The 19283-nt window shown below is 49.2% G+C and overlaps 1 protein-coding gene across 1 annotated transcript in view; it reads left to right on the top strand.

Annotated features, from left to right (window-relative positions):
- Nucleotides 1-19283, top strand: part of SF3A1 (splicing factor 3a subunit 1) — a 19504-nt gene extending 221 nt beyond the window's left edge. Inside the window, exons 2-16 of the mRNA XM_004481367.5 lie at nucleotides 3015-3136; nucleotides 7296-7503; nucleotides 8552-8809; nucleotides 11374-11448; nucleotides 12174-12324; nucleotides 12667-12860; nucleotides 13697-13814; nucleotides 14050-14235; nucleotides 14856-14977; nucleotides 15080-15325; nucleotides 15878-16085; nucleotides 16617-16771; nucleotides 17836-17937; nucleotides 18052-18123; nucleotides 18812-19283. Coding sequence (XP_004481424.1) covers nucleotides 3015-3136; nucleotides 7296-7503; nucleotides 8552-8809; nucleotides 11374-11448; nucleotides 12174-12324; nucleotides 12667-12860; nucleotides 13697-13814; nucleotides 14050-14235; nucleotides 14856-14977; nucleotides 15080-15325; nucleotides 15878-16085; nucleotides 16617-16771; nucleotides 17836-17937; nucleotides 18052-18123; nucleotides 18812-18913 — 2319 coding nt within the window. The 3' untranslated portion in view covers nucleotides 18914-19283. The remainder of the gene's footprint in view (nucleotides 1-3014; nucleotides 3137-7295; nucleotides 7504-8551; nucleotides 8810-11373; nucleotides 11449-12173; nucleotides 12325-12666; nucleotides 12861-13696; nucleotides 13815-14049; nucleotides 14236-14855; nucleotides 14978-15079; nucleotides 15326-15877; nucleotides 16086-16616; nucleotides 16772-17835; nucleotides 17938-18051; nucleotides 18124-18811) is intronic.

Genomic DNA, 19283 nt, shown 5'->3' with positions numbered 1-19283 from the left:
TGACCGGCAGCCCGTTCCCCTGTGCCTGAGCCCTCCCCTCCAGCGCGGGTGTCCTCACTCGTGCTGGACGAAGCGGCCGCTTTGGATGGCTTGGAGGGACTGCAAGTCCCAGGCGGCAGCGCGCTTCCCGGGTCGCGCTGCCTTCTGGTTACGAAGAGGTCTTTCCTGTACGGCCGTTCTCAAAGTGTGGTCCGCGGACTAGCGGTCTCAACATCACCTGGGAGCTTGTTAGACATTTGCCATCTCCGGCCCCTCCCCAGATCTTCTAAATAGGAATCTGCATTTTAACGAGATCCCAAGGTGATTCATATGCACATTAAAGTTTGAGAGGCACTAATCCAACCCATCCACCTGTTTTCTACCCCCACCTTTTGCCCGGTAATCCCTAATTCCCCAAGCTGCACGGCCCACTTTTGGGTGCTAATTCTAAGCATCTTACTTGGTGCTTACCCTGAGCCAGACACCAGGCCAAGCTCTGAAGTTACCGGAATGAAGGAATCACAACCCCTACCTTAGAAAGCTCACGGACTAATGGGGAAGACAGGCATGAATACTCAGCAAATATTTATTGTCCTCATCACCAAAAATGATACAGGTCCGGCTGATCTTTAAAAGGCTCTAAGTCAGCTGAGAGGGTAAGATGTGTGTAAATTGTTGTAGTATGGTGTAATGTACCTGTAGTGAAACTATACAGCGGGTAAGTGGAGAAAGTTAATCTCTTGGCATTTCTTTCGGTAAAACCCACCACAATGGTGAGGGAGGAGTTGCATTTGAAAGGACGAGTAGAAATTCACTATATAGGCTTTTGGGGAAGGGAATAGAATGCTTCTTTCAGCTAACATTTATCGAGCACATACTAGATGCTTTGGGTTGCAAATACAGCAGGAACGTGACAGAAGAGGCCCATGCCCTTGTCACAAATATTTAAGTGCCTCTTCCCCAAGCCCTTTGGAAGTGGGGTAAGAAGCAGATGCTGATGCCTCCAATCAAGAGTAAACAGAGAAGTGTGGTTGAATCATAGGGTAGGGAAGGCAGTGGCAGGAGATGGGATTCTGATGATTTGACTTTTTTTTTTTTTTTTTAGGCAAGGGGGAGAGAGAACAGGAAGGGTTTTAAGCAGGATAGTGACAGATTCACGTTTTAGATATTCCAGTATGCAGTGATATGGAGAATCACTAGGAGGGCAGAAGACCCGTCAGTCAGTCCATTCAGAGGATGCTGAGAGGAAAGTGGATGTGGCTCAAGTATTTGGGCACCCACCTACCACATGGGAGGTCCTGGGTTCAGTTCCCAGTGCCTCCTCAGGAAAACAAGCAGGAAAGCAAGTTGACCCGACAGGCTGGTGTGGCGAAGAGACACAAAGAGAAAACACAATGAGAGACACAACAAAGCAGGGAGTGGAGGTGGCTCAGCGATTGAGCACCTTCCTCCCACATGGGAGGTCCTGGGTTTGGTTCTTGGTGCCTCCTAAAGACAAGATAAGCAGACACAGAGAGCACACAACAAATGGACACAGCAGACAGCGCAAACAATGAGTGTGTGGGGGGAATAAATAAAATCCTTTTTAAAAAATACAGGATGCTGAGGGCCTGCTTAGATTGTGGCAGGGGAGTGGGAAGAAGGAATGGGCCATCCCTTGTCACAGACTCCTCTTTTGGAGTCCTGGCTTTGCCATTTGGGTCATTTAAGTTCTCCATATGCTTCAGTTTTGTCACCTGTAAATAGTAGTCATCAGAACATCTTCCTCACAGGGCTTTTGTATATATAAAGCTGATATATTTAAAGTACTTGGAAAAATATTTGGGACCTAGTATGTGCTAATAAATGTTAGGAGTTGTTAACATTAGTAATTAGATGGGAAGGCTGAGGAAGGGAAAGGAGGCCCAAGTTTCAAGCTCAGGAGTGTGATGTATCAAAACTCTGTGGCCTAAAACTGTGATCTGGGCTAGGACATAGCTTTGGAAGAGATTGTTCAGCTCAGAGGTAGTAGGGGAAGCAGAGGATGTGGTTTCACTGAGGATACCATGAATTCCGTGAAGAGAACCAAGAACAGAATTTTGGGAGTCTTTAAAATTTAGAGGGCAGGAGGTGAAACAGGAGCCAGGAAGGAAACTTGCATGGAATGGTCAGAGTAAGAAGGAAAGATGGGCAAGAAGGGGGTTGGGGGCTGAGGATTGGAGTTTTGTGGAGGTGCTGTCACTGGTCAGACACTCAGAACCACTGTGGTTGGATGTAGGCAGTTGTTTTTTTACTTTGGCAAGAGTTGTTTTGAAGTAGAGGGGGAGACCAAATGTTGGGTCAGGAAGTGGGAATGGCAAGACTGAGAGAACTCAGGATGTTTAGCTGCGGTCAGAAGGCCAGGGAGAAGGTGGTAGCAGAAAGGAACCCGAGGGCAGGGGAGAAACTAATAAGTTTCTAAGAGATAAGACTTGACCCTTTGTTTACTAAGAGAAGAAGCTGGTGGGGAAAGAATATAGGAATTTATGGGGCAGTTAATATTGAATATTCCAGTAGAGTCTCAAAAAACATTTGAGCATTGTATGGTGGTTAAAACTGGAATGGATACAGAGGGAAAGGATATTCAATGCAGGAGCTGCTGGCAAAGAGTTTCATATTCCTTTTCTTAGAAAACTATCAAATATACCATGCCAAGTGCTGCGCTGCATGTTGGGATACCCTTCTAGATTCTGGAGCACAGTTTCTGAGAAAGTAGTCCAAGCCCCCCGGGCTCTGAATTGTTGGGCACTTGGTAAAAATACAAATGCAGATTCCAGGTCCCACTGAGACAATCCAGCTGGGGTAGAACCAGGGAGGCTGCTCTTCACTGTTCCCAGCATAATCCCAGACAGACAGTGCAGTGAATAGTTCCTTCTCTAAAGTGGAGAGCATCCTAACGTGAGGGAGGCATGTGGGATTTCTCTAGTGAGAAAGTCTGCTTGCAGCAATATCCTAGTGGAGGGTCCAGCCCCAAATCAGGAACTTCAAGACTTTGTTTCCTTTTCCTGTTTTCACAGCCAACAGAGGAAGAAGCATCCTCAAAGGAGGATTCTACCCCTTCCAAGCCAGTGGTGGGGATTATTTACCCTCCTCCAGAGGTCAGAAACATCGTTGACAAGACTGCCAGCTTTGTGGCCAGGTAATAACACAGCTACTTGTGAGCGTGTGGGTCAGAGGTGGATTTTATCACCAGGAGCCCCTGAATCAGCACAAGTGGGTAATACCTGCAGTTTTAGAGAAGAGTTATCTACTCAAACCTGTTGGTTCATTTAACACCACAGAGTTGCAGGAACTGGCATTTCTACCAGCACGGATGTAGCAGAGTAAGAGGCAGGCCCAGTCCCAGAGTCACCAGGAACCCGTGCTTCCAAAACTGGCCTAAGGAAATGCCTGAAAACCTGTTTTGTTGGGGACCATAAGTCTGTCTGTGTGGGAGTCTGTCTGAGCCACTGGCCCAAGGAAGGGAAAAAAGGGAATTGACTGTTCTCATTAGAGCCCGAAGTAGCCCTACTGGCAAAATGGAATAAAATGTCTTCTCAGGGTTATTGCGATGCAGGAGTGAGGTGGTGCAGTTCAGTTACGTTGTCATACATTATAGCTGCTGCTCCCTTCTCAGGTGGCTTGGAAATCAGTCCAAGTTCCCCCTTTCCCTCCCCATCATACTGTACACAATCACATCCTCAGTTAGAATCTTCTTGATGGCCACTTGTCAATTCCTAAGATACAAAGGGTTCTGTTGACAGCCAGCAGGTCACATCCATCCTATAGGTGTGTTGTTTGTCCTACAATGTTTGCTAAAAACTCAAATTAGTTGCCACTATTTAAAAATCAGGAGTTTTCACATATAAATCTGAATTTCTGGCTTTTCTCAACAAACTGGATGTCTCCTCCTCATATAGAAGAAAGAGTAGGTTGGCCCTGGGCAGGGAGGGCGGATGCTCTCCAGGAACCAGACCTCAGCAGAGTCCTGAGGTGACATCTCCATCACTCTGCACCATTTAACACGTGTTTTCTTCTTTTCCCAAACACTAGATAAAACTAATGTAGAAAGATATCACACTGGTTGATAGCTAATGGTGTCAGGCTCTGTGCCTCATCCCATCTCATTTCTAGAACTTGGATTAACCTGGATATCATTAAGAACTGGGCTGTGATTGGTTGGACATGGAGCCATGTCTGATTTGGGGCACCATGTGATGTGTTTAAGATAAACTGTTAATGCTTCATAGCAACTCTCATGCTTCCCCTTTTCCTCTGATAATTTAAAAACAGAATAAGTTAGCAAAGGGTGTTGGGTGAAGAATCACCCACAATCTTGCGACCAGAATAGTTCAGTTGTTTTCACTTTTCCTGTTTTCTTCTGGCCCTTGTCATTTTTTTTTTTTTTTTTTAGGGTATTGTAACACCAGCAGAGATACTTTCACATCCTGCTTTTCCCCTTTCTCATCATGTAAGCATGTTCCTGCCCTGTTGCCCTGTGATCTTCCTGATCTCACGTGGTCCTCTGTTGAGAGGTGGTGCCACGTTGAGAGGATGGGCCGCCTTTTATTTCATCATCTCCTGTCTTTTCCTTTTAGGTTGTTTCCAGCATTTGAATTTTGCAAACAGGGCTATATCTCAAGGAAATCCCTGAGCATTTTTTTCCCTTTTAGATTGTTTTCATAGGAGAAAATTCTGGGTGGTGTATTCCTGGCTCAGAGAGCATTTTGCAAGGTTTCTTAAACATTTTCCCAATTAGCTTTCCAACAATTTTGTGCCAAGCCCTGCTGCCACAGAAATGAATTTATTTAAGTTCTTTTAAAAATAAATATACATCACATCTACAGGTGGATTTATGGCTACTGTTACTATTTATGTCACTTTTGTAGTACTCTCTGAAATCTGTGAAATCACATTTGAAGCATGTTTTGAAATGCGGGGAACAGACCAACTTCTCTCCCTAGGGTAAAGCAAGTATGCAGGGAGCCTGTGCCTCCCGCCTGCTGGGTTCACTTGCTTTGATGTCATGAGCTGTAGACATCCCCAGTGACCAAGGAAGGTGTTTTTCCGAAAGGAGGTTTTTCTCTTGGTTGCCTTCCCTCCCCTGCATTTTCCTGTCAAGATACTGAAGTGAGAAGTACCCCTAAGTCCACCAGTTGGGTTGAATCAGAATTCTCTCTTTTTCTGTTGAAATCTGCTCCTTGTGCTAGAGTATAAAATCCTAAAATCGACACTGAGCTATTCTAAAGCAACAGAATAGCTTGGAATGAACATGCCTGTCTTGTTTTATCTTTCAGATTATTCCCAGGTGTGAGGTTCTGGCTTAGGAGGCAGTGGTGTAGGACACACCCAGAGCCCCTCCTTCTACCAGCCCTTCACCTGCCCTGGGTGTTTTCTGGGCACGTTGGCCTAGTTTAGCAGCATTTAAGTGTGCATTCCCCCTCCTTCCTGTGTGTGGTTTGCATTATTTCAGGAGGGGGAAGAAGCACGATATCTCAGTTGGACTGAAGCACTGTCAAACTGAGATCTCCTGCTACTAGTCAGCACCACAGCGTGCGACCAGAACGTGCTCAGCAGCCCGCCTGGATGTTGATGACTACCACATGGCACAGATTGTTGTGGTGGCTAACTGGGGACCCAGCATTTCCTGCCCTCTCTTGACTGACTGCCAGGGCCAGGGGAGTGAAAGTCTGAAAACACAGATGATCCAGCTGGTGCTGGCCCTCAGAGCTGTGTTTTCATGGGGGTGTTGGGGTGGTCTCTGAGTGCAGGGCTATGGCTAGAGGAGCCGTGGAAGACCCACAGACCTCTCAATACCCAAATCCTCCCAGACAGTTATGGAGCAGCCCTCAAGCCTTAGAGGAGTACCAGCCCCTTGCATTTACAGGCCACCGCAGTTCAGAAAGACATGGGTGTTTCCTTGACTCGTTTGATCTCAAGAATACTTCAAGGTAGAGAGAGCAGGTGGTGTTAGCCACACTTTACATATGGGGGAATTGAAGTTGAGATGTTCAGTGAAGTACTCTGTATCCCAGAGTGAGTCGGGAGTGAACCCAACACTCGGATGTGTCCTTCTTATCTTGTGTCTTTAAGGCCATTGCTGTTCCTGCCGACACAGGTTTTGCATGAAAGTGTGGTGCCTTGGAATTTTACCACTGGGGCTCTTTATCAGGGTTCTCTACGCATCATGAGAGGGAAGCAGATTTGGCCCAATGGACAGGGTGTCCGTCTACCACATGAGAGGTTTGCGGTTCAAACCCTGGGCCTCCTTGACCCATGTGGAGCTGGCCCGTGCGCAGTGCTGATGCGCGCAAGGAGTGCTGTGTCATGCAGGGGTGCCCCCTGCGTAGGGGAGCCCCATGCGCAAGGAGTTCGTCCCATAAGGAGAGCCGCCCAGCGCGAAAGAAAGTTCATCCTGCCCAAGAATGGCACTGCACACACGGAGAGCTGACACAACAAGATGACAAAACAAAAAGAAACACAGATTCCCATGCCGCTGACAACAACAGAAGCGGACAAAGAAGAACATGCAGCAAATAGACACAGAGAACAGACAACTGGGGCGGGGGGGGGAGAGGGGAGAGAAAAAAAAATATCATGAGAGGGGAATTTTTCCATTTTCTTGCGTCTTTGAAGGCATGTCTGACTGGTAGACATGGGGATAAATTTAGGGAACCTTCCCAGGGACATGGGTCCTTGCAGATTGGTATGTCCTGTGTGGGTCTCACCAGTAGTCAGTGAAGCGATTGGAACAGAACTTGGACAAGGCACTGAAACAGCCTAAATTCTCAAGCTTTTTACAATCTTCACTTCCCAAAGTCTCTTTGAGGCTAGTATATCTTTACTGCCTCTCCAGCAAATCCTACTCTTTAACTAAGAGAACTGGCCTCAGTCTTGGCCATCTTTTGGCTGAAATTTGACAACATTGCTTTGTTTTCATTGCATTTAAGACTATCTTCTACTTGTAAAATACTGAATTTTTCTGGAAGTTGTAGAGTAAACTTTTCTTTAAAAAAAAAAAATAACAGAAAAAAGAAGCATTAAAAGAAAAAACCACAGTCCAGATGATTTGGGAAATGGCAAAACTGGCAGAGTCGTCCAGGAATGACTACAGTCTGGAGACTCCATGGAAAAGGAGCCCTGGTCCTGGCCAAGCGAGGAGATGGTGCTGACCCTGGAGGCTCAGGGAGGCCCTCTGCTGCTGAGCCACAGGCGCCTTTGAGCAGTGGGTGGAGGCAAGAAGGCAGTTTGAGTGTGGGTTATTGAGGGTCTCAGCGTTCACAAGCATTGTTGTATTGATTCTTTTTTGCTCCTTTCAGAAACGGGCCTGAATTTGAGGCTAGGATACGACAGAACGAGATCAACAACCCCAAATTCAACTTCCTGAACCCCAACGACCCTTACCATGCCTACTACCGCCACAAGGTCAGCGAGTTCAAGGAGGGGAAGGCTCAGGAGCCCTCAGCCGCCATCCCCAAGGTCATGCAGCAACAGCAGCAAGCCACCCAGCAGCAGTTGCCCCAGAAGGTTTGTCCAGCACCGCCCCTTCCCCAGTCCAAGAGGGGGGGACTGTCTTACATGAACCTCAGGACCACACAGGGGAGAGAAGTAAGGTGATGACTGAGCACTGCCTGTCAAGCTCTGCTCAGGGATTTAGGTGCCTTGTCTCACTGCATCCTCATAGTGGCTGCACGAGGAGGCCAGCTGAGTGACCATTTTACAGATTAGGAATATGAGGCTTGCGGGAAGTGGGATTTTCACAAGGCCACAGGGTCAGGATTGTAAAGTCCATGCTCTTAGCCTCTGCTCTCTGCCTTGACCTTGGAATGAAGACAGTGCCCTGGCATGTGAAAGATGCAGTATGGCCTGTGTGCCCCTTGAGCCATCCCTTCATTTCTGTCTGCGCTTCCCAGGACCCCTCCATCTGGTGTGCTCTAATGCCACTCTCCCGGCTCTGGGCTCAGAGTTGGCAAGGCTCAGCACCAGGGACAATGAGGGCTGTGAATAAGGCAGGAAAGGACCAGCACATTTAGCCTCTTGTGCAGACCTGAACTGGTCCCTTCACTTTTCCCCTCTCCTGAAAAGAGGTGGGAATGCTGCATTTTGCAGTGATAAGTAAGATGAGTAGTTGAGGTTGGGTTCTGAGACCTTGCATTGCAGTTTACTGCTCCCAGGTTCCTTTGGTTTCCTTACCTATAAATAGGATTCACAGTACTTGTGGTTCATGAAGAGAGCACATGACGTGATAAATGTGAAAGTACTCTGTACAGTGGGATCCTTTGCATGCATATAAGGGTTTGCTGCATCCCCCATCCCCTTGGAGGGATTTATTAGGCTGGGATGCTGACCACAAATACAGAGGGGCATGGGTCTCGCTCAAGGCTGTTCAAGAAGTTTAGGCCACAATTGGCCAAGGAATTGGAACAGTTTTCTTAAACCAGTTGGCAGCGTGATGTGTATATAATTAATAGGAGTGTAGAGGTCAGCACCATCCTGCCAGAGGGTGCCTTCCGTCCTCCTCTCTCTGCAACCAGTCCATCCCTCACCTCTTTCCCACCCTTCCTCTGCTTCTTAGGTCCAAGCCCAGGTGATTCAGGAGACCATCGTGCCCAAAGAGCCCCCTCCCGAATTTGAGTTCATTGCAGACCCCCCTTCCATCTCAGCCTTTGACCTGGATGTGGTGAAGTTGACGGCTCAGTTTGTGGCCCGGAATGGGCGCCAGTTTCTGACCCAGCTGATGCAGAAAGAACAGCGCAATTACCAATTTGACTTTCTCCGCCCGCAGCACAGCCTCTTCAACTACTTCACGAAGCTGGTGGAGCAGTATACCAAGGTGCCTGGGCGGGGCGGGGGCCTGGGCGCTGGGCCCCGGGAAGGAAGGCACTTCGTGGCAAGGGCTCCTTCCACTTAACTGCTTATCAGGGTACTGCTTCTCTGGGAAAATGTTTATAATCCCAGTTTAATGTGAAATCTTGATTTCTCTTCAATTACTCTTTTTTAAAGGCAACACAGGCTGCTTGTTTCTAAAGAGAAATGAAGCACATGATTAGTAACTGCCATTAGGTGAGTGTCCTCCATGTGATGAGGCCAGGTGGTGCTAGCTGCTTTTAAGTACATTTACATTTCCAGTTACTCAGCATAGAGCCTGAGAAGAAACAAACCTAAAATAATTGGTTTCTTTTCCCTAACTTAAGCCTCACGAGAATCCATGAGGTCAGTTTTGTACCGTCTTCCAGAGGAATAAACTGAAGTAAAAGAGGTGAAGTCACTTACAGTCTCTCATGCTACCATGTAGCTGCATTGAGATTGAAACCCATGATTGACTCTAAAACCTTTGTCACTCTACAAAATACCTTTAAAGCAAAAATATTTAAATAGGTGACAGAAAACATTAATATAGTATAATTAACATTTATGGAATACTTACACATGCAGTACTGTCTCATTTATTTCCCAGAACCTGTGAGGAAGCCACTGTTACCATGCTTATTTTACAGAAGAGGACTCTGAGGCACAGAGAAGTTAAATAATTTGACCAGAGTCACACAGCAAGGAGTTGCAGAGCTGGGCCTTATGCTCTGGCAGTTTTACTCTAGACCCTAAGATCTTAATTACCATGCTACATTGCTGCGATTAAGAATCTATGGACAAGTCAATAATGGAACTTAAAGCAATCAAATTAACTTATTGCAAAGTACACTGGCAAAGATTTGCCTGTGGCATACTTTCTTGTATCACGTGTACCTGGTGTTGTCTTCCTTCTACTTTTAGTGTGTCAGTCTGCACATCTGTTCTTTTTTTTCCTCCTTTTTTTTTTACAATCCACAAATCTTTTGTTATTTATTTTTTAACATCGCTTATGCCATGAATTCATAGGGAATAGGTTCCAGTAGCTCAGGCTCTTTTCCATTAGTTCTCACAAAGTGTGTTTCCCTGGGTGGAGTAGGCTGGCGTTTCAGTTGGACCCAGGTACCTTTCTCTTTAGCTTCCTTCTTTTTCTGATCATTTTCCTTCACACTTTTTAGGAAGCTATCTTGGCTCTTAGAGTGCTTAATATGCTCAATGCATACATTAATTCGTTTACCACTATGCCAGCAGCATGCTAGGTAATGTTGTAGACTCTTCTGTTTTGCCATGGTAACATTTGTGGGGCATTCCTTTTTAAACAGTGCCCATTCCCTTTATGTCTACAATATCACCATTCTTGTAGATTTGCATATATGTGACCAAAGGAACAACTCCATGTTTTCTAAAAGGCCTAGAAAACATATAGCGGGTCTCTCTCCTCTTTCCCTTTGTGTTCGTCGTTTTGGCGAATTACTGCAAGATGGTGGTTCCAGCCAAAAGGAAAAGACTGCACATCTGTTCTTGATGCCTAGAGGCAGTGCATTAAAGGTCTGCTTGAAAGAATTCGTAGTGATTTCCTCTGACTTAACTCATCCTAAGTGTACAACTGGAAAGAATTGTTAAAAATGTGCGTGTTTAGAAAATAACCAAATCCAGAAGCCAGTAGAATAGTCAATAATCATTCAAGGCCCAAGGCTAAGGGTTATTTTAAGTACACAGTATGAATTTTAAGTGAGCTTCCAGGATTAAAGGTCTCTGGATCCCTTTTTATTTATTTTCCCATTCCCTTCTTCCTCTGAACCTGGGTATTGCCATTTACTCTTCTAATTTCCAGGCATTGGTGTTCTGCTGCTGTGGGAAACCCTCAGAGCAGGTAGTCTTTGGGGTGGAGGCGTGAGGGCCAGGCTGGAATTAAGCCACTTTGCCAATGGCAGTAGATACTGTTAGGGCAGCTACAATGGATGGTTAGAACAAAGCCACCTTTGTTGCTGCATAAATACACCTTGAGTGCCAGCCATTCTTCAGGTGCTGGAAGTAGGATATTGAGTAGAAGAGACAAATCCCTGTTTTCATGGAGTGGTGTGGAGAGGGGACCCCGGCAAGTGCAGTGTTAGTGTATATCAGGTGGTGATAAATACTATGGAGAAAAAGGGGGCAGGGCAGAAGTCTAGGGAGGTGGGCCACAGTCTTATGTAGGGAGGCCTGAGTATCAGGTGTAAAAGGATCAGAGCAGATCAGTCTCACAGACGCACTGACCATGTGCTCGGTACTAGGGGCCTTGCAGACCTTTCTGTTAATCCCTGCAGCAGTCTTTTAAGTTGGTGACATCAACTTTAAGCAATGGTGTCACCATTTTGTAGAAGAAATCCAAGTTTCAGAGATTAAAGATCTTGGGTGAAGTCATGTAGCCTAGTAGAACTGGGCCTAGTGCCCAGAATCCCATGCTTTATCTCATTTTGTGAGCCTTTCCACAGGCCCAGGCAGGTATCTTCTTTAGCCTCATGTCGTACCAGGAGGTGATGCCGTACTAACCATTGTTTTCGATTTCAGATCTTGATTCCACCCAAAGGCTTATTTACAAAGCTCAAGAAAGAGGCTGAAAATCCCCGAGAAGTTTTGGATCAGGTAAACCGAACAGGATTTCTCCTAACCACTTACTCTGCTGGTGAAGGTTAGACTGTGTGGGCTCTGCTTTGTGTTTGGAAACAGTCTCTAAGGCAGTACATTGTTATGTTCTAGGCACAGTAGTGGTGGGAAGAACAACCTTATGGCTACGAAAGCCAGAGGAACCTGGATTCCATGTGCTTCCCAAATTTAACGCCACCTTCTACTTTGTTGCTCAGCTTTAACAGGTCTCCCTCATCTCTATTCTAGCTAAAGCAAACTCTTGAGCAGGTCTGGTGATAGATTTTTTTTTCCAGTCCCTCAGGGTTTCAGAGCTGAGAAGAGAAGGCATATCCGTACTGGCTGGTTTGGGTGGCTACATGAAGGCTTTGGTTTCTGAGGCTCTTGGGCTGCTGCCTCTCTTGTGGGCACTGGGTTATGACGCAGACTTCCTGGAGGGGGTTGGGACCCTGAGCACAGAGCCCCTTGCCAACTCAAGCAGAAAACTTTAAGGTTTTAACAAACAGCTGTCTTTGGGTCTCAGGGTTTCTGCAGCCTTGAGGATTTTCATCCTCTCCAAACTCTAGGCCTAGCTGAAACCAAATACAAACACCAGAGTTGGCTCCAGGAGGTTCCCCTTATGGGCAGAGCAGCATCCTGTGTTGAAGGAGGTGAAGGCACTGGCGGGGGACTGCTTCATGGGGAGCAGACCCTGATTCAGCTCGGCGCCATGCTCATCCCTGCAGGTGTGTTACCGAGTGGAGTGGGCCAAGTTCCAGGAGCGTGAGAGGAAGAAGGAAGAGGAGGAGAAGGAGAAAGAGCGGGTGGCCTATGCACAGATTGACTGGCACGATTTTGTGGTGGTAGAAACTGTGGACTTCCAGCCCAATGAGCAAGGTAGGTCAGGTCTGCAAAAGGAATGACTTCAGGTGTGGAGCCAGGGACTCGGGGCCCTCTGGCAGACTGGAAGCAGCAGGCTCTCAGAGGGCTTTACCAGTGTCTCTTTCATCTCTGCTCACAGAAAACTTCAGTTCTCTCCACCGTCAGGAATTAAATCCAGCTCAACCAGTGACTCACTGTGCCAGACCCTGAGTGGGCCTCTCTGGAGATACACAGATGAGCACAACCCCTGCCATTGGAGAGCTCACAGTCTTGAAAGGGGAGACAGGCAAACCGATGGGGCTTGGAGAAAAAGTGTCTGTGGGGGAATCTCTCTGACTCTGGCTCATTCTCTGCCAGGGAACTTCCCTCCTCCCACTACCCCGGAAGAGCTGGGGGCTCGAATCCTCATTCAGGAGCGCTATGAGAAGTTTGGAGAGAGTGAGGAGGTCGAGATGGAGGTCGAGTCTGATGAAGAGGACGAGAAACAGGAGAAGGCAGAGGAGCCTCCTTCCCAGCTGGATCAGGACACCCAAGTGCAAGACATGGATGAGGTAGAGCCTGGGTGGACCCACAGGTGACCTTTTCCCAGGGGCCAGAGGAAAATTTGGTGCTGTCCACCAGTCAAATCCAGCTCCCCTCTGAGCCTCAAGAGGAGGCCTGGGCTCTGAATAAGGATGTACTGGATGTGCAGTTGCCAGGCTGAGGCCACAGTTCAGGCCACAAAGATTGTTTGGCAGGCAAGGATCTAAAAGCTTTGCCAGCCCTCTTGTTCTGTGGCCTTTCCCCTTTGCCCAGAGCCCTTGCTCCCACCCATTCTTTTCCATCCCTTGGTTTGGGAACCCTTTGTGCATCACCTTACGCTTTCCCGGCATTTTGCGCTCTTAAGCCCAAACAGTCCAGCAGTTCCCAAAGCTTTTCTAAATGTAGCCTGTGCTTCCTTTTGGCCACTCCTGCCCACTTCAAGCCAGTCACTCCAAACAGGCACTGGCACAGAATCTGCAGAGCCAAGCTGCTCTCCTCCCCTTAGAAAGAATTTTTGTGCAGCCTAAGAAGAAAGGGCCCCTGTGTCTGTGGGAATTGACTTCTTCTCTCCCTCCCAGCATTGCTCTGTGTAAGCAGCTACCACTGAGCGCCTACTCGCCCCCTGTGCCCCTCCCCAGCATGCTAAGTGCCTTTGGCCTCTTGGGACTGCCTGGTGCCAGCTGCTGGAAATGCCTGGGAGGAGTGTTAGCACCACAGCCTCTGCACTCCCATTCATGCTGTGAGGAAACAGCTTGGCCTGTTGCCGGCTGGCCTCAGTCGATCTGGGAGGCTTAACTCTGGATGCTGGCTGCCAGGCGTGACCTCTCATCCACTCTCTGAGTCCTGCCACTGCTTTCATTTTCAGGGTTCAGACGATGAAGAAGAAGGGCAGAAAGTGCCGCCACCCCCAGAGACACCCATGCCTCCACCTCTGCCCCCGACTCCAGACCAAGTTATTGTCCGCAAGGACTATGACCCGAAAGGTAGGCCCAATGAGAAGGGCTTGGGACAGCTTGTGTAAACCTTGGTAATCCTCTATTGAGGACCTCTCGATGAGGGGCAGGTCTTAGTTGTGTCTGGTGCCCCAGTGCCTTGCACAGTGTCAGCTACAAGGCTGGCACTGAATGGAAGTATCTTGAATGAATGATTCTTGAAACACCAGCCTCTTAACCCAGGGTGCCCCCCAGTGCACTCTCTAACATCTCTATTTCCTTTTAGCTTCCAAGCCGCTGCCTCCAGCTCCTGCTCCTGATGAGTATCTTGTGTCTCCCATCACGGGGGAAAAGATTCCTGCCAGCAAAATGCAGGAACACATGCGGATCGGGCTTCTCGACCCACGCTGGCTGGAGCAGCGGGATCGCTCCATCCGTGAGAAGCAGAGTGATGATGAGGTGTACGCGCCAGGTGAGCTCCCCAGTCTACACCCCTTCTCTGACTCAGTCCTGACTCTCTGGCCTGTGGGTATCTCAAAATGACAGCTTACTTTACGCAAACAGAAAGCAGTCAAAGTCAATAAAAACTACTGAGGATAGGCACAATCTTTGGTGTTACTAAGAAACACTTTATTTTCCAGAAGGACTCCTCCAAAGGCAGGCGCACTGTGGGTGACATGTGCCTGCTGGCATCCCAGAGGAAGATCCAGCTGAAGCCAGGATGCTCATTCCTAAGACTCTTATGAGGCTAAGGCTGGGGTTTGCTGAGTTCCTTAGATGAGCTCCTTCTGAAATGTAACATGGCACTGATACTACTATGTGTGAGTCAGCCCAACAGGGAAGAAACTCCCAGGAGGCCAGAGCCCGGGGTTTTAGTCCAGACTCTGCTTCTTGTGACTCACTTGGCCTTGTCCTCTCAGGTGCCCTTTCAGATCCACCATTCTTCTATAAGCCAGAGAGGTCAGGCATGCACTTGGCCCTGTCCTGTGGAATCATCCTCTACCGTGTACTCTAGGAAAGTTGCCTTGTTAGAAGGGCATGTGGTTTAGCTTGCTTTTATATTCCCTATCTCTGTTGTGTGATTTTATACAGGTCTGGATATCGAGAGCAGCTTGAAACAGTTGGCTGAGCGGCGTACTGACATCTTTGGTGTAGAGGAAACTGCCATCGGTAAGAAGATTGGTGAGGAAGAGATCCAGAAGCCAGAGGAAAAGGTGCAGTTAAAAAGGATTCTAGTGCCTTCCCTGCCCTCAGTCTCCCACACTTAAGCCTTGTTCCAGGAAGTCTAACAAGCTATGGTTTTACTCTCCTTGCAGGTGACCTGGGATGGCCACTCGGGCAGCATGGCCCGGACCCAGCAGGCTGCCCAGGCCAATATCACCCTCCAGGAGCAGATTGAAGCCATCCACAAGGCCAAGGGCCTGGTGCCGGAAGACGACACCAAAGAAAAGATTGGCCCCAGCAAGCCCAATGAAATCCCCCAGCAGCCACCGCCTCCCTCTTCAGCTACCAATATTCCCAGCTCAGCACCCCCCATCACCTCGGTGCCCCGACCACCCGCGGTAAGCCAGCAGCCACCCTGTGACTGTCCTTCTAGAGGCTGGTTCTTGGGGTGGGCTGTTGACTGAGAAGGACAACAACTGCCTTATATGGTAGGGCTGGAGTGCTGACAAGGAACCCTTTAAATGAAGTGGGATCCTCTAGCCTGCTCTGCGTAGGAGGCTTGAAGCAGGGAGGGAGGCAAGTGACAAATGTGAGAAGCATGTCTGAGGCAGAGAGTGCTGCAGGGCTTAACTGGTCTTTGAGCACTGCTGGCCTGCCTCCAAGAGCCCGAGCCAAGGTCGGCCTCTGTAGTGGATCTCTCAGTGTCTGCCACTAGTAGCTGGTTGAGCTTGACCCGCCGTGTCCCAAGTGGGAGAGCGTCGTCCCAGCTCTCAGCAGTCTAGTTTTTGTCACACTCTGGGTGTGAGGCTGCAGCCTCTTGGCCCCAGAGGGACTGTGTGGAGCCGTCCAGTTTCCCATCCTCAGAGGCTGCTGATGGCGAGTTGCCCACTGTGTGTGCCCTTGGAGTCCAGCCTTGGCTTCCTGTGACCTGTGATTTCCCCCAAACACAGATGCCGCCTCCTGTCCGCACCACAGTTGTGTCCGCAGTGCCTGTCATGCCCCGGCCCCCGATGGCGTCCGTGGTCCGCCTGCCCCCAGGCTCAGTGATCGCCCCCATGCCGCCCATCATTCATGCGCCCAGGATCAACGTGGTGCCCATGCCTCCCTCGGCCCCTCCTATCATGGCACCCCGCCCACCCCCCATGATCGTGCCAACAGGTCAGTGTCTCTTACATTGCTTTCCAGGCTGTTGGGTTGGGGACTTCAGGCCAAAGACTGGCCGCGGAGCAGTGGTCAGTGTTAGTGTCAGCCCTTCCAGCTGAGGCCCAGCCCAGAGGAGAACCGAACTTCTCCACATGAAAGATCCCAAGCCAGCAGCTTATTGTCTTTGGGACGATAAGAGGCTGAACTGGTGTAGCTTGTCTGTGCACGCAGAGAGGCGCGAATGTGGCCTGGAGGGATCAGGATCTGGACAGGCAGAGAGACCTAGACAGATGCCTGTTGTCAACTGGCACCTGCTCCGTCTGTCAGCCCCGCTCCTTCTTCATTGCCTTGCTGCTCACTTTGGGTGGCCTCCCAGGTGCCCCTGCCGAGGAACTTGCTGGCTGCGAGACTCAGCAAAGAGTGACCACGCACACCTCAGACTGGTGGAAGTGGGACACATTTGCAATCTCCTCTCTCACCTCTCCCCAGCCCAGCATCCTGCACCCTGTCCTCCACCTCACCGGTCTCCTTATTTCTGTCCTATAGCTTTTGTGCCCGCTCCACCTGTGGCACCTGTCCCAGCTCCTGCACCAATGCCCCCCGTTCACCCGCCACCTCCCATGGAAGATGAGCCCACCTCCAAGAAACTGAAGACAGAAGACAGCCTCATGCCAGAGGAGGAGTTCCTGCGCAGAAACAAGGTCTGTGATCCCAGAGTGCGGTCTGTGAGCCTGGGGTGTCTGGCTTGGTGGGGAGAGGGGCTTCTGGTCCTGCCCATTCTCCTGGGGTGAGTCCGCTGCTGGAGGCCTTTGAGGGCGTCTGAGCAAACACAAAAATGTGGGGTCAAGAGTCAGAGGAATGTGTCAATGGTGGTGGTCTCCGGGGTGAACCGTTGTTGTAGAGGCCCAGTGAGACCTGGCTGACCAGGCAGCAGGCCTCAGGTGCAAACGGGCTCTGGAAATCTGCAAGAAATATTGGGCGCAGTTTTTAATTTGTGTGTGGCTGGGGAGTTAAACACAAATTCCATTTATAGGATAAATTCTCCACGGCCCGGAGTCCAATGACATGACCTTTCTTCCCAGCGCCAGCCCTTGGGAGGTCTGCCGAATGGGGGGTCCTGTTGGGGAACCTCTGCACTGCTGGGCTCTAGGAAAGCTGTTGGGCTCCAGTGAGAAGGCAGGGGCAAGATTTGACCGAAGTTTTTTTTCTTTGTAGTAATAATTCTGTTTCTTGAGGGCTTACTTAGCATGCGGCTAGAACTGAGTGTTGTTTTTTCTAGGAGGTACTGGGGATTGAACCCAGGACCTTGTATATGGGAATCAGGTGCTCAACCACTCTTCAGAGCTAACTGTATTTCCTGCACTTTTCCATTTCATGCTCACAACAGTGAAGTGTAGGAGTAGGATCCACCCTGTGCCCCGATGATGACATTGAGGCCCAGAGGGACCAAGTTCACAGGGAAGCCCTTTGGAACTCCAATCTTCTGACTTAACAGTTCCTATCCGTTCTGTATATGGTGCTCCTTGGGGTTTGCAGAGCATTTTCATGTAACTTCCTCACTTTAGTTCCAGTCTTATCAGGAGGCAGGGCAGGAATCGTTTTAAAAAAGAAGCCAAAATCTTAGAAAAGGGAAGTGATCTGTACAGTGTCATAAGTGGCATCAGTAGTGAACCAGGGGTCAGAATCCAGGAGCCCAGGTGGGCAGGTGACACTGTCAACCAGCCCAAGGCTTCCTCCCACATAACAGCTACATCCTGTTTTGCAGGGTCCAGTGTCCATCAAAGTGCAGGTGCCCAACATGCAGGATAAGACGGAATGGAAACTGAATGGACAGGTGCTGGTGTTTACCCTCCCACTCACAGACCAGGTATTGGTTGCTGCCACTAGTTGGCACCAGATGCATGGGGACCAAGGGGGCAGGGGACGGCTTCCTCCTGCAGGCCTGAACAAGGGGATGAAGGTCCTCTTCTCGATCCCACAGGTCTCTGTCATCAAGGTGAAGATTCACGAAGCCACAGGCATGCCGGCAGGGAAACAGAAGCTGCAGTATGAGGTGAGTCATGGTGTCCATGGTGCTTCTCAAGATCCCAGTGTCTCTGGGCCCCAGAAACTTTAAGTCCCTCCTAAAACAGAAAGGAGTGGGGTGACACTTGGGTTTGGACACCTGAGTCCATCCTAGAAGCAGTCCTGTTGCCTTAGGAACACTTGGGCATATTAGCGTGACAGGATGAGGCCTTGACAGAGTTGTAGGGGGTCCAGCCATACCCCTGCCTCAATCACTGTGGTGGAGATCTGGGGACAAGATTTGGGTGAGCTCTGGCAGGTTTGGGCCCAGCATTAGGAGGCATTCCAACTAGTGTGATCTCAGGCAGCTTGGCTTTGTGAGTGGACATGGAGGTGGCAATCCAGCTCAGCCTAATACCTGTTCGGTCACACAAGGGCACTAGGTGCCTCAGTTTCCCGCTCAATAAAATGAGGACATCGGACTCAGAGGTCCCTAAAGATCCTGTGATTTGAGAGTCAAAATTCCTTGGGATTAGTTGGGGCGATCTTGAGGATTTGAGCTTTGAGCCAGATGTTGACAAATGTGAAGCACACGGATTGGTGGGGAGGAAGGAAAAAGCATTCTGGGAGGAACCAGGGACACTTCAGGAGCCTCCCTCCTCCTGTCAGTTCTGAGGCTGCCACACTGTGCTCTGGCGGGGTTGCCCAGCACTTAAGGGCCACCATCTCTCTTTCAGGGCATTTTCATCAAGGATTCCAACTCACTGGCTTACTACAACATGGCAAATGGCGCTGTGATCCACCTGGCCCTCAAGGAGAGAGGCGGGAGGAAGAAGTAGAAGAGAGATCCATTGTTAGGTCCCACCCGCGGCTGTTTTGTCACCCCTGTCTCCCTCTTAGTGTGTTTGAAAATGCAGCTTGATCCTTCAGCGTCTCGTCCCCCACCTCTTCCCCACATTGCTAAGTGTAGCAGGGCTTTCTCAGCCACTCTTCTTCCTAGCGGTCTCTGGAATCCCTCTTCATTAGAATATTGATTTGAGAGACTTTGTTTCTTCGGGCTGCCGGTTAGGAAATGAGAGCCCAGAGATGTCCCGGGGAGGCAGTCTTGTAATGCCAAGTGACACTTGGCTGATGGAATGTGATTTTATTGTCATTAATCATTTCATATCTTGCCACAGGCTAGCTGTCTAATAAACCTCTTGGACCTTT

The sequence above is a fragment of the Dasypus novemcinctus genome, chromosome 19 (assembly GCF_030445035.2).
Source record: "Dasypus novemcinctus isolate mDasNov1 chromosome 19, mDasNov1.1.hap2, whole genome shotgun sequence".
NCBI classification, from domain to species: domain Eukaryota; kingdom Metazoa; phylum Chordata; class Mammalia; order Cingulata; family Dasypodidae; genus Dasypus; species Dasypus novemcinctus.
The sequence above is the reverse complement of the archived record's forward strand: the minus strand, read 5'-3'. Positions and strand labels throughout refer to the sequence as shown.